The 11,888-nt window shown below is 32.4% G+C and overlaps 1 protein-coding gene across 3 annotated transcripts in view; it reads left to right on the plus strand.

Annotated features, from left to right (window-relative positions):
* Window positions 1-11,888, plus strand: part of LOC126815993 (piezo-type mechanosensitive ion channel component 2) — an 82,705-nt gene that overhangs the window by 19,826 nt on the left and 50,991 nt on the right. Inside the window, exons 6-11 of one of the 3 annotated variants that reach the window (XM_056099405.1) lie at window positions 1,809-1,968; window positions 2,630-2,737; window positions 6,805-6,864; window positions 7,902-7,934; window positions 9,492-9,719; window positions 11,198-11,455. In XM_056099405.1, the coding sequence (XP_055955380.1) occupies window positions 1,809-1,968; window positions 2,630-2,737; window positions 6,805-6,864; window positions 7,902-7,934; window positions 9,492-9,719; window positions 11,198-11,455 (847 nt within the window). The remainder of the gene's footprint in view (window positions 1-1,808; window positions 1,969-2,629; window positions 2,738-6,804; window positions 6,865-7,901; window positions 7,935-9,491; window positions 9,720-11,197; window positions 11,456-11,888) is intronic. The other 2 variants (XM_056099404.1, XM_056099406.1) reach the window with 2 other exon arrangements.

Genomic DNA, 11,888 nt, shown 5'->3' on the forward strand with positions numbered 1-11,888 from the left:
ATTATTAATTAGACATTAATTAACTTATCCAGACCATAATCAACTCTCGATGTCAAGGCTAGCCTTCGATATCGACTGGATTAGAATCATATATGCTGCAAACGCTCATTGATAATTAAATCAAAACAATGGATAATCGAGACTATGCTTTTTAACGTACTAGCTTTAGTAATGATGAACGAGGCTAGGCGGAAATTTACAAAGCTGATATCTTGGTTCATAGTGGATCATAGTGGACTGAAATTTTCAACAAATTACCTTTACATTATCTAGTTTTTATTTTTAACTAGTATAGCGAGAACTGTCAGCTCTTTATCTAATCTCCCAGAATGTATCTTTAAGTAATTATGACCGAGGCTATCTAATCTCCCATAATGAATCTTTAATTTTTCAATTGTTATTAATGATACCACACCTTTAAGAATACAAACTTTTGATAGAATACTAAAAGCTAAAATAAATCTGTTTGTGTGGGTCTGCAAATCTTATTTGAGATCGCCTCTTTGCTATAGATTGTGTTGCCATTAATAATAACCTTTAGAGGATCATTAAGCTAAAGAGATGAATAGTCTGCAGGATGAAATCAATTGAGTGTAATCTGGTTTATCATTAAAGGATCTAAAAAAGCATGTACATGTAGTGAGATCATCAAAGCAACTTACATAACTTTGATGGTGTTGGTAATGAGACCCACACCCATACCAGACCATCGTCTAAAAACAATCAATATCTTTTCGCGTAATTTCATGGTGTTTGTGTGATGATCCTGTAAATTGGGGATAATTATCTAACCGTGATATCTGAAGATACATTGGGAGATTAGATACAGATAACATTTCAGATTTAAAGAAAGACCTGCAATACGCAGATTTAGCTCTTGTATAATGTATGTTTAAACATATGTTATGCAGGAGCTAAATCTGCCTATTATGCTATCTAAATTATTAATTAGACATTAATTAACTTATCCAGACCATAATCAACTCTCGATGGCATCGGATACTCGAGATTTTAACTAGATTAGAACGGTTTGCAATTTAAAAATTTATTATAAAAATGGGAAAGTGCGGCTAAGCCTAGAATATACCAGTGCCCTGGTTACCACAATGCACACATCTTGTCAAAACTACAAACAATGATAACTTGGCTCAGTATGAAGTAATTTGAATGAAAATATCCATATTTTCATTTTACATTATCCTTTTTTGAGCTATTCTGCATATTTCAAATACAAACAATTTAAATAAAATCTCTCACTCTCTCTGATGATTACAGAGGGCTGGCATGTCTATGGTGGTCTAAAATATTGTCCTGTAGATCTTTGATCGTGTCATTATTTGGTGGTTATACGTACTGACATGTATGTGTTTAATACACACTGGAGATACCCCATTTCCTTTTTTTTCGGTGATTATTAAAGAGTGATATTTAGATTGATCATTATCATGAATTATTGAGAAGTTAAGTATCAGTAGACTGTTTTGTGATTATTATTACAGTCCTATAGGAAATACCATACAAAACAGGTTATCATTAAAATGTCAGCACAACCTAATACACTGTCTATAAGTTGAACCTTTTTAACAATAAAAAAACATAACTTTGCTTTGAATTGTTGGTTCAACTATACATCAATAGAAAATGAAAGCCTGCCTCAATGACTTCAGATTCTTAACGGTAATATTCCTAATAAAAGTTTGTGTCTTTGTTTATAGTTTGGAATTCATGTCTCAAAAAAAATGTATTAAAAGGTGTTGAGTTTTGTTGATGTGTAGTGGATAGATAGAGTTTTGTGTTCTATATTTCAGGTTGCTTGGATTAACTGGTATTATTAAAACTGACTGTAATACACCATGGAAAATACATCTACATGATGATGTCAAGTGGGAGTATTACGTTAATCCTGGAATATTGTTAATGTTATACTGGGCACTTGCTTTTGAATCTCGACATTATTGTCATAAAAAGGTAACTTATTTTAATTGTGTTTATCTGAGCAATAAATAAAAACAATAAATGGTGCCCCATGGAAGCATATTTCTTGACCATAACTATGAATGTTAGAAATGGTTTTATCAATTGACCTTATTCTAATGAATTTAGATATTTCACTCTAGTTTACTTCTTAAATTTTTGGTTGTAGATGTTTGATCTGTGCTTAACCACCCATAAAGTGAGCCAGATCAGCCCGTAATATTCTAAACGAGAACTAGAGCCGTGATAGTCAAACTTTCAGAGTACTAATGTCTTGATCTAGAATTTCCTGTGTTCGAATCCCAGTGTGGGTTAAGAAAAACATTGGGATGCTTCAACAAAGATTTCCACTTGTCAGTGTGCCTAGCGGTTCGGATGGAACGAAAACCAAGGGCCACCCATGTAAAAGAACCCTCAAAGGTTGGAATTTGATGAACAATAGGTGGAAATTCTGTTATCTGAGCAAAATTCACCTACCTGGCATTGCACATGTGATCATAGTCACCTAATACTGGAATATTGGGTTGATGGCAAGTTAAAGGCTATTCCTTGCCTAAACTGGAACTATAGCTTCATGGAATTAAAACTGCAAACCTTGACCAGAAAATAAGACATATCATAATTCTGAAAAAAATTGTTCTTTTTAATATTGTAGGATGAGGTTCTTGGAGACGGAGAGATAGTTCGTGATAAAAAACGTAAAAAGAAACGACAACCAGCCAATATAGAACGTCAGGTATTCCTACCACATGAACAGGAAGAGGTTTGAAGGAATATGTTATTAAGGATGCTGTTATGTTGTTTTTGTTAGATCTATATTTAGATTACATTGTGTTTATTATTTTTAAATGTTGTGATTAACCACACTAGATTTTGTGTATCGTTAAAAAAAACTTAGAAAACACTCGCTTGTCTGTGTTTATGAAATAATGCATTGCTGAGATATTTTCTTTAATTAATAATAACCTATAACACATATTTATGGAAGATCAATTATTAATTTATTAAGGTGCCGTTTCAAAGCGTATTCTCTCTCAACATTTGAAGCATGGAAATAATTGAAAATCAATCTGGTTAAAACACAGATTCTATTTCGTTTTGTTTTTATAGTTCAAAATTTCGTTTTACTTATCTTTACTACACTTGGATCTGGAAGAGTTGTTATTTAACTCGTGTTCTGAATGGTGTCCTGGATAAGCCAATGAAACGGTCTGTTACGGCGAGCTTTAGGCGTGTTTTTCACGGAACTGCTGATTGGTTAATCAAATGTCTGACGTCAAAAGGGTCATTAGTCGGTCTTTTGACCCCTGACGTGACCTATCGCTATAACTTGTCAGATCTTCATGTAGTGTAGGCCATCGAAAGTATAAAAAAACGAAACGAAACGAAATATAGATCTGTATTTTAATCAGATTGATTTGAAAATAGTCTTCAAATTGTTGCCAAATTAATTCATAATTGTTCTTCCATAAATATATGTTATAGTTTATTGCTTTATCCAATTATTAAATGCCTCTAAAGGGTTATATTATTTAATATTCAAAATTTATATCAATAGGGGTTCCCGCGGTCCTTGAAAATCCTTGAATATCCTTAAACTTAAAATTTCATTTTCAAGGTCTTGAATATCCTTGAATTTTGGGAAATAGAAAAATATCCTTGAATTTCAGTTGAGATCCTTAATTTTGTTTCAAATGTCTTCAATTCCTTTTAAATATGAGATTATAACGATAGTTGGTAATGTTTTGGTTATTTTTAAGATGAAAAATTGTAACTTTAGGCTAAAAAATGTCCTTGAAAATCCTTGAATTTGACGTATATTTATCCTTGAATATCCTTGAAAAAATGTTTGACGAAGCCGCGGGAACCCTGTCAATATAAGACCTTTAAAATTGCTGACATGTAAAGTTTTACATTATAAACCATGAAAAATATTGGATTGAGTGCATTATTTCATCTAATATAATACTAAAACTCTAATACTAGAATTCTTTGTAAACAAGCTTACATTAGAAAAATCTACTGCATGGCTTTGTGACTAACCATGGTATATGCATGCACTTTGCTTCATAAAGTTTTGTAAGTGTCTTGGTTTAACGAAGATTATGTCAAAAAGCTTCTTTATGTTGATCGTTGATAATAATGAAGGTGTGAGGAATATATAAGTATATATAATACTTTCAGAATTTTAATTCTTTCTCCTTTGGGAGATGTTGGAGAGGGTGCGCAGTAATGCTATCAAAATTAAAGTAGAAAATACATTTGGATCTAGAAATTAAAACACACCTTTCAGTGGTATTGAAGTAGATATTTGATAATTTCTACAGAAATCAAGTCATTAGTTTCTGTCTACTGCAGCTTTCTTGCCTTTTAAGATACATTGGATTCACTCATATTAATTCCTTATACTACATGTATGTCAAACAATTCCATGAAAGTGTTTTCCACAGCTATAATTTAATTAGCCTAAATATTAATAGCTTTTACATAGATTAAACAGGCATTATGAAAGAGCTAAATCTACCTATTGCAGATCTTTTTTGGGGCCTTAATCATAAACAACCCTCGATGCCATCGGATGGCTCCGATTTTAAAAAGATTAGAATGGATCAGCCATTTAATGATTTATTTCAAAAATGGAGAAGCAATGTAAAGACTCAAATGACCAGTACGGTGGTTACGATCAATGCACACATCTTGTCAAGACTACAACTTGCTCAAAATATTGTAATTTGAATGAAATTTTCAATATATTCATTTTGCATTACCTATTTTTGAAATATTTTAGCGAGAACGACCAGCTCTTTATCTAAATCTTGCATAATGCCCCTTTTAGCTTTTTCTTCAGTGCAGTTCAGTAGAGTGTTGTGTTAAACCATTTTCATCTACTTATCTCTCCTCTTTAGTTAGTTACGAAATGTAATAAATAAGAGAAAACTAGCTTTAGAAAAATATATAAAAAATTATGTCTTTTTGGAAGAAAGTATGAAAAAGACTTAGGTCAATCAGATCTCTGTAACTTACTAAGATATTGTCACCATATTTTCAGGATTTATAACATCTCAATAGAATTATTCAATAACAATTGTAGTTTGTCTTCTTCTTTATGTGTGCTGTGTCTTATTCCTGTTCTAGTGTGTTGTGTGTCCTGTCGTAACATTTTTTACTCCATCTAACTCATTCATTTCATTTATATGTACCACATCATAGTTTTATATGTGTGTTCGGTTGTATCAATTGGAAAAAGAATCCCATCCACTATCATAGTTTTAGTATTTGCACCTTTTGAAGTTTTTGTGTGTTCTTCTAAAGTAGAATTGTATTAATGACATCTTTCAACCACATATTGCTTTGAACTACAGTGACTCTACTTAGATCTTTCAAATATCACTGGTCTATTTCATCTGTCGTAGTTATGTTTTATCATTTAATTTGATCAAAAGTTGTTTGCTGTGATTTTATTGACATTTTGCTGTTTGGTTCTGAAATAATGACAGATTTTAAGGGCATAGTGGATAAAAAAAAGAGATGGTGTTTTTCTTTTAGGATTTTAATACACATTTATAATAGTTATAATTGTTTGTTTACTAAAAATATAATTTTATAAATAGTTATAAAATGTAGACATATCTAATGCATGGTAGATGGGGGGCGGGGGGCTAATGTGAGTCTTTAATTGAGTCAGTTGGCGTATTAATTCTCAGCTTGTATGTGACAAGGAGTAGGATCAGGTTGCCTATCCAACCTTGTGGGTTTTTTCTGGGTCCTCCGGTTTCTTCCCACTGGACTAAAGACCCAAACGTGCAAGCAAATTATTCAAATAAAACTGAACCATATGTTAGTCCCTAAATGACTTAGTTTGTGTCAAGTGGGACTGTTAAACCCTATTTCTTTCTCTCTGTAGACATGTGTCATACTTTATTCTATCAGCATGTTTATATATTAAAAAGTAGTGTATAGTAGAGGGATCTAATCCCAATTAATGGTGTAGGATCTTTGTATGATGTTTTTTTTTTCTCTTCCGGTTTCCACGGTCCATTTACTACACTTAGTTACCAATAATCCATTATAAATCTTTAAACCTTTAGCTCTTGGACTGGCCAAAAAACTATCCAAAACTACATGTACCGCTCCAGACTGCCTTAAATCTTCCAAGTGACTATTTTAGAACCCTATATGAGCCTGATGACCTTTGGAACAGTAGTTTCTGGCTCTTTCAAAAATGAGCTACAGAACTCAGTGTAAAAAAATCACTTAAATACACCATGTGGCAAAGACTATAAGGTTGTATTATGAAACAAAGGCCACAGAATTTCGATAGAAGTCCTTTTGAAAATAACCACTAACTTACAGATTTATGCAGTAAGCTAAAGACACTGGATCAGTGGTAACTGACATAGTATATGCACCATGTGGAAAATAAGATCATCTATTTTGCTTTTAATGTCGACTAAGGTTGTCCGACCCTTGCATTTTAAAATCGGTCTTTAGAAAGTTTTATTTCTAACCCCGTTTTTAGACAATGGCTTAACTTTTGTTTTGGTAATGGAGAAACTTTCGGAAAATCCACCACAGCATAGCCCATTCCTTGACCTGTTCATTTTTATTACTTTTTTTTTTATTTTTGGATGACTTTGTATATTACTGTTATCAGATTTTGCACATTTTATATTTCCGATAGCCTTAATGAGAATTGCTATTGATTCAAAATTCACAAATTATTCGAATTTTCAGTAATAGAAGATTAATTGGTTTAATTTTCATGGTTTCCCTTGGTTATTATTTTTATATATATTTAACCCCTTTTCATATTTAATTTTCCCCTATCAGACCGGCAGTATAATGTTTAACGACTCGGCATATGGAGATCCTGATCAACTTGAAGAAGAGGTATGTAAATATAACAAGATTTGCCATTGGCCAGTGTGCATCATGCTAGGATTGGCTGTTGTCAGAGATTCTATTCTTTGATTGGATGGTTCATAACAATTAAGTTCTTTTTTGTTTCAGTTTGTTTGATTGGATTAATGTAAAACTGTTTCTGTAAGACTTTTGCGGTAGATTTAGAGAACTCGTTTTGAATGATTGATAAATCTATAGTTTTACTTCACTTAACTTTGTTTGATTTGGATGGTTTCAAAACTAGTATTTAGCTTGATTTATGATAAGATTTGCATGAGAGTCTTAACAATGGTGTTATGATTGCTGTTTTGCTATCATTTACTATTTACTAATTAGTTTCATGATCATTCATCATCTTTTATATTGTCTGTTTATAACTGTCTGGAAAAACAAGACTCGAGCTGAAATTAGAATCATCCCTCATTTTTTAATACTGTCTGTTTAGTAGGGAATGTAAGTTAAAATAGGTCTGGAAAAACAAGACTCAAGTTGAAATAACTGATCATCCATCATCTTTTTATACTATTATTGTTATGTAAGTTGAGATAGGTCTGGAAAGACAAGACTCAAGCTTAAATTGAAAATCGGCAGGTCAGTTTTAAAATAACAATGTTTTGGTACTGTATCATTACACACACACCATGCTGTTCTAATATTGTACTTTTTTTTTATCAACATATTATTTACGTGATTTCTGTTTTACTCTAATTTGGATGTTGTTCCAGTAAATTTGGAAACGTTGATATTGCTTCTGTTAGTGTTCTAATCAGAATGTAGAGAAATGCTGTTGATACTGCATGATATATATGAATGAGAGTTGATTTGAAATTAATTACTGTTTCGCATGCTTAAAGAATGGCTTGGGTTCATCATTTTCTTTGTTTTTTTCAAAACTGAGTCATTCTTGTTCAATGAATGAAGACACCTACTGTACAATGTATTTTTTTTCTTGAGGAATGATTAAATAGGATTTACATCTATCAGTTTAACATTTCAAATATACCCTTTTCCTATTTTATTTTTAGTTACATGTTGATATAAAGAAAAATCAACAAAGGGTAAATCATAAATTGATCAAATTTCCTTAAAATCAAAATTCACCTTAGATTTTTAGCTTTGATTTTATTATTCATTAAAACCATTAAACCTGTATTGCTATTTTAGCTTTCAACAACAAATTTATTTTTTGCCTTAACCATTTGACATTTAAGAGTTAGACTTCAATTGAATGCCCTTTGATCTTTTTGTGTTTGTTTTTTTCTCCAAATAATTAAAAAGAACCATTTGCTTATCAATTTTTCATGCATATAACCATGTAAATTAAGACTGATAATGCTAGGATATATTTTCTTTTGTAAGCTTGTTTAATAGTTTTCTGTGATAATTTGATTTTTAATATTTATTCTTTGAAAAAAATTAGCCACAGCTTGAGATACATACAGTAGGAAATGAACAGTAGCAGTATCCATAAATGATATTTTTCCTTTTCGCTTCTATAACCTTTACACGTATGTGATATACATACCAGTAGTGCTATTACAATTAAGTTTAAAATATGTTTTAAGAAACCGTAGTATATGCATATGGATTTAATCTCAGAACCCTTTACCATTTGGGCCACTCAAAATTGCCTGAAAATGCTGCTCCCTCTAGTGCATCAAGCCGCCAAAGTCAAGTGAAAAGCCGTAAACTATTTGAGGACCGTATACTAGTTGTGGGACTCTGATTTTTTTTATATGGTCTAGGAAGCAGTAGTTTTAGGTGCTTTCGAAAAAAAAAAAAACCCCAGTGTTAAAAAAACATAAATGTTCTCTAATTAATTTAGTGACAATGGGATTCAATATTTACATATGCTAAGTGCTAAAGGGTTAAGACTGTATACGTCATTTGCATAAAGTTTTTTGTCCTGAGTCTTTCACAGAAAGCTTGGGACTATTAAAGTGGGTTTGACAACCTTCTGTTTGTCTGTCCTATTGCTTCTAATTGAGGTGACAGTGACGAAACTTAGTGTATAATTACATCATTACCTTGACTGAGTTAAAAGATAAAGATTTTCTTCTGAAGGTAAATAGGGATAAGCAAATTTATTTTTGGATACTTTGGAACACAATAACTCTGATTCTAATTTGAGAGTGATGTGTATGATTTCATTGTATCAATGCCTTGAAGTTTGCTAATGAGTAGAGTGATAAGCAATCTCAATAGGCCTACTTTACTTTATAAAAGGATAAATGTACAAATAATTAATGAGTGTCATCTATATTGGGATTGAGGCAAGGGACATCAACCTCACTGTTGGCTTGTTGAACTGGTTAGGCTGTAAACTGCTTTAGGATCAAAGGTAGATATGTCTAACATGGCATCTCCTGCCAAATGTTTGCAATAATTAGTCTTTTCACAATTTCTGCAAAAGATAGTATTTGTGCATTTAAGGTTTTTTTTTTAAGGGCGTGCTTTATTATCAATACAAGTAAGTTGAATAGCTTAGAACTGTACTTCTATTCTAAATTGTCATGGCTAATTTGACTTATGTCCAAATCTAGTCTTGCCAAATCTAGGATAGAGGATTACCAATTTAGGCTAGATATTTGATGTATGTATTTAATTATTTCCAGCATCTGGTTGACGATGGGGAAAATTCTAATTATAACACGATTGAAGCAACAAATAAAGATGAACAGCCAACAACATCACGTGGTGCTGACCATGGTAATGAAACAGATGAAGAAGATGTTCATGACAGTAGTAAAAAACGTGACAAAACTCAGAAACGATCACCTCTTGTTACTCTCTTTGTTTATATAATGAAACATAGTTATGTCCTCTTGTTGATTGCTATGATGGTAAGTGATACCGATTGATTTAATCACATTGTAATAAGACCAAATAAAAGTTACCTGTGTTTACTGTTATTTTGCCACAAATAATAGGGGCAGTCGGAAAATCTCTTTCTTTTTTTTTGCGGTTCAGATTGGATAGAACTAAGTGAATTGATAAATTAATCAAAAGTAATATTTGTGACCGTCATTTATTTGTCTGTTCAGGGTTCATGGATACACTAGGGCTGTCCTAAGGCTGACATTTGGTGTTTAGGGATAGCTCGGACCAGGATGTAACATAGGCTTGGTGGCGTTGGACTTCCACTTCCGGTTTCAGAGTTATGCTACTTTCGTTTTATGGCTATACCCGTTCTACGCTGGTTCAACTGCTATTCTTTTGATAAATGACATAAATACTTGCAGTCTATAGCCTTTGTGATGTTATTTTAAATACTGATTAAGGTTCTGTAAAATAATGCTGATTCGGGCTGTTATAATTCTGAAATTTCAGTGTCTGCAGAAAACCATGCCAAAACCGATTTATAGGACCTGAGGAAACAAGTGAAAAAAGTTTATCGTTGTCGATTTTAGTTTTAAAAAAAACCCCATAAGGTCGGTTGGGTAAACTTAAACACTGGTAATTTTTGTTTTCGTTGAAGGCAAATGAGGGAAGTAAGGGGACATTTTGTAAATACAATCTGAAATATTGAGTGTGTAATTTTATTATGTTATTTTTAAACGTCGTACACAAACCATAAAGCTATCAACACTTATTCCTCTTTTAAAAGCATCCCTTTAAAATAATTACTATGAATGAGATACAGCTTATTGCAATCCATTGATGGGATTTCGCCCGTATATTTTCCGGACATGTTCGACGCTGTTTTCCAAACGTCCTAAATTGTTCGACCAGCAATATACCCAATCAGACATCAAGACATGGTGAATAATATTCAAAATTCCAAAATTAATACAGTGTACTGAGTGTATAACTACCACTCAACCCAACCACAACAGTGTGGTCATGAAGTTGCTACCCAGAGATTAACCCCTTGACAAATTTTCCATTTATCAGATATTCCCTGTCTTTGATTAAGGCCTGTACACAATGATGAATATTATTATATAGTCTGACATTGTTGTCAACATTTTGTCTGCTTTATGTACAGTACTGAAAGACAATTTGTCTTAGACAAATCATCACTGCGGTGAATTACTGTATTTCTAAAAAGCACATTTTGAAAGCTATAATTGTTTGTTCGAACCTATGGATGCCAATATATATAGCCGTAACCTTGACAGTGATAGTAATTCTTGTGCACAACATATATTTGCCAGTGAAATGATTTTGACGCAAAATTGACATTGTGTGCACTGCATGTTTTGTCTGAACTGGGATATCAGTGAAAAGTATATCTTGGTGGGCACAGGTCTGTACTCCTTGTACTTTATACATACAGTATTTATATTACTAATTGCATGCGGTAATCCTCTATTTTCAGGCATGGAGTATTACTTTTCACAGTTGGCTAACGTTTGTGTTGTTACTGGGAGCGTGTATTTTATGGATGGTACCCAATTCTAGAAAAGCCTGTCTGATCATTTCACCATTAATAACCTTCTACGCTATCTGTCTGTTGATCGCACAGTTTATATTCAGTATGAATCTTAAAGAAGATGAACTACCTAGCAAGACAGGAGATTTGAAATTCCGTGAGATTGGATTGATGAGATTGACATGTTATGAATTAGCCCTACAGGTATTTATGATATTCAAATTAAAGTTATCTTTCTTGTTTAACATAGACTCCAGTCCAAGCCCTATAATTACTAAGTATTTGTAAAAGCCAAACTAATACATGTCATTCCTTCCAAAAATAAGAGCATATTGCAAAGGGGTATCTTAGGTGAATATAAAATTTTTTTGATGTTAATTTGTATCCATAATATAAGAAGACAAAGAATCAGCTGTTTAAGTTTAGAAAACGTTGTCAGGGTGTTGTACATTGAATTCCACACATTAAATACTTTTTACTTAAAGCAACTAAGGGCACACCAAAAAAATATTCTGGTTCTCAGACAATCCTTCCCAAATGTTCAGTTCCTCTTTTAAAGAATAACAACTTAACAATCGATTATCCATTGCCGTTCGTGATTGTCAGTAGTGTGTTTCATGGTTTCGTTCATGATAGC

This window comes from Patella vulgata, chromosome 3 (assembly GCF_932274485.2).
Source record: "Patella vulgata chromosome 3, xgPatVulg1.2, whole genome shotgun sequence".
Lineage (NCBI taxonomy): Eukaryota > Metazoa > Mollusca > Gastropoda > Patellidae > Patella > Patella vulgata.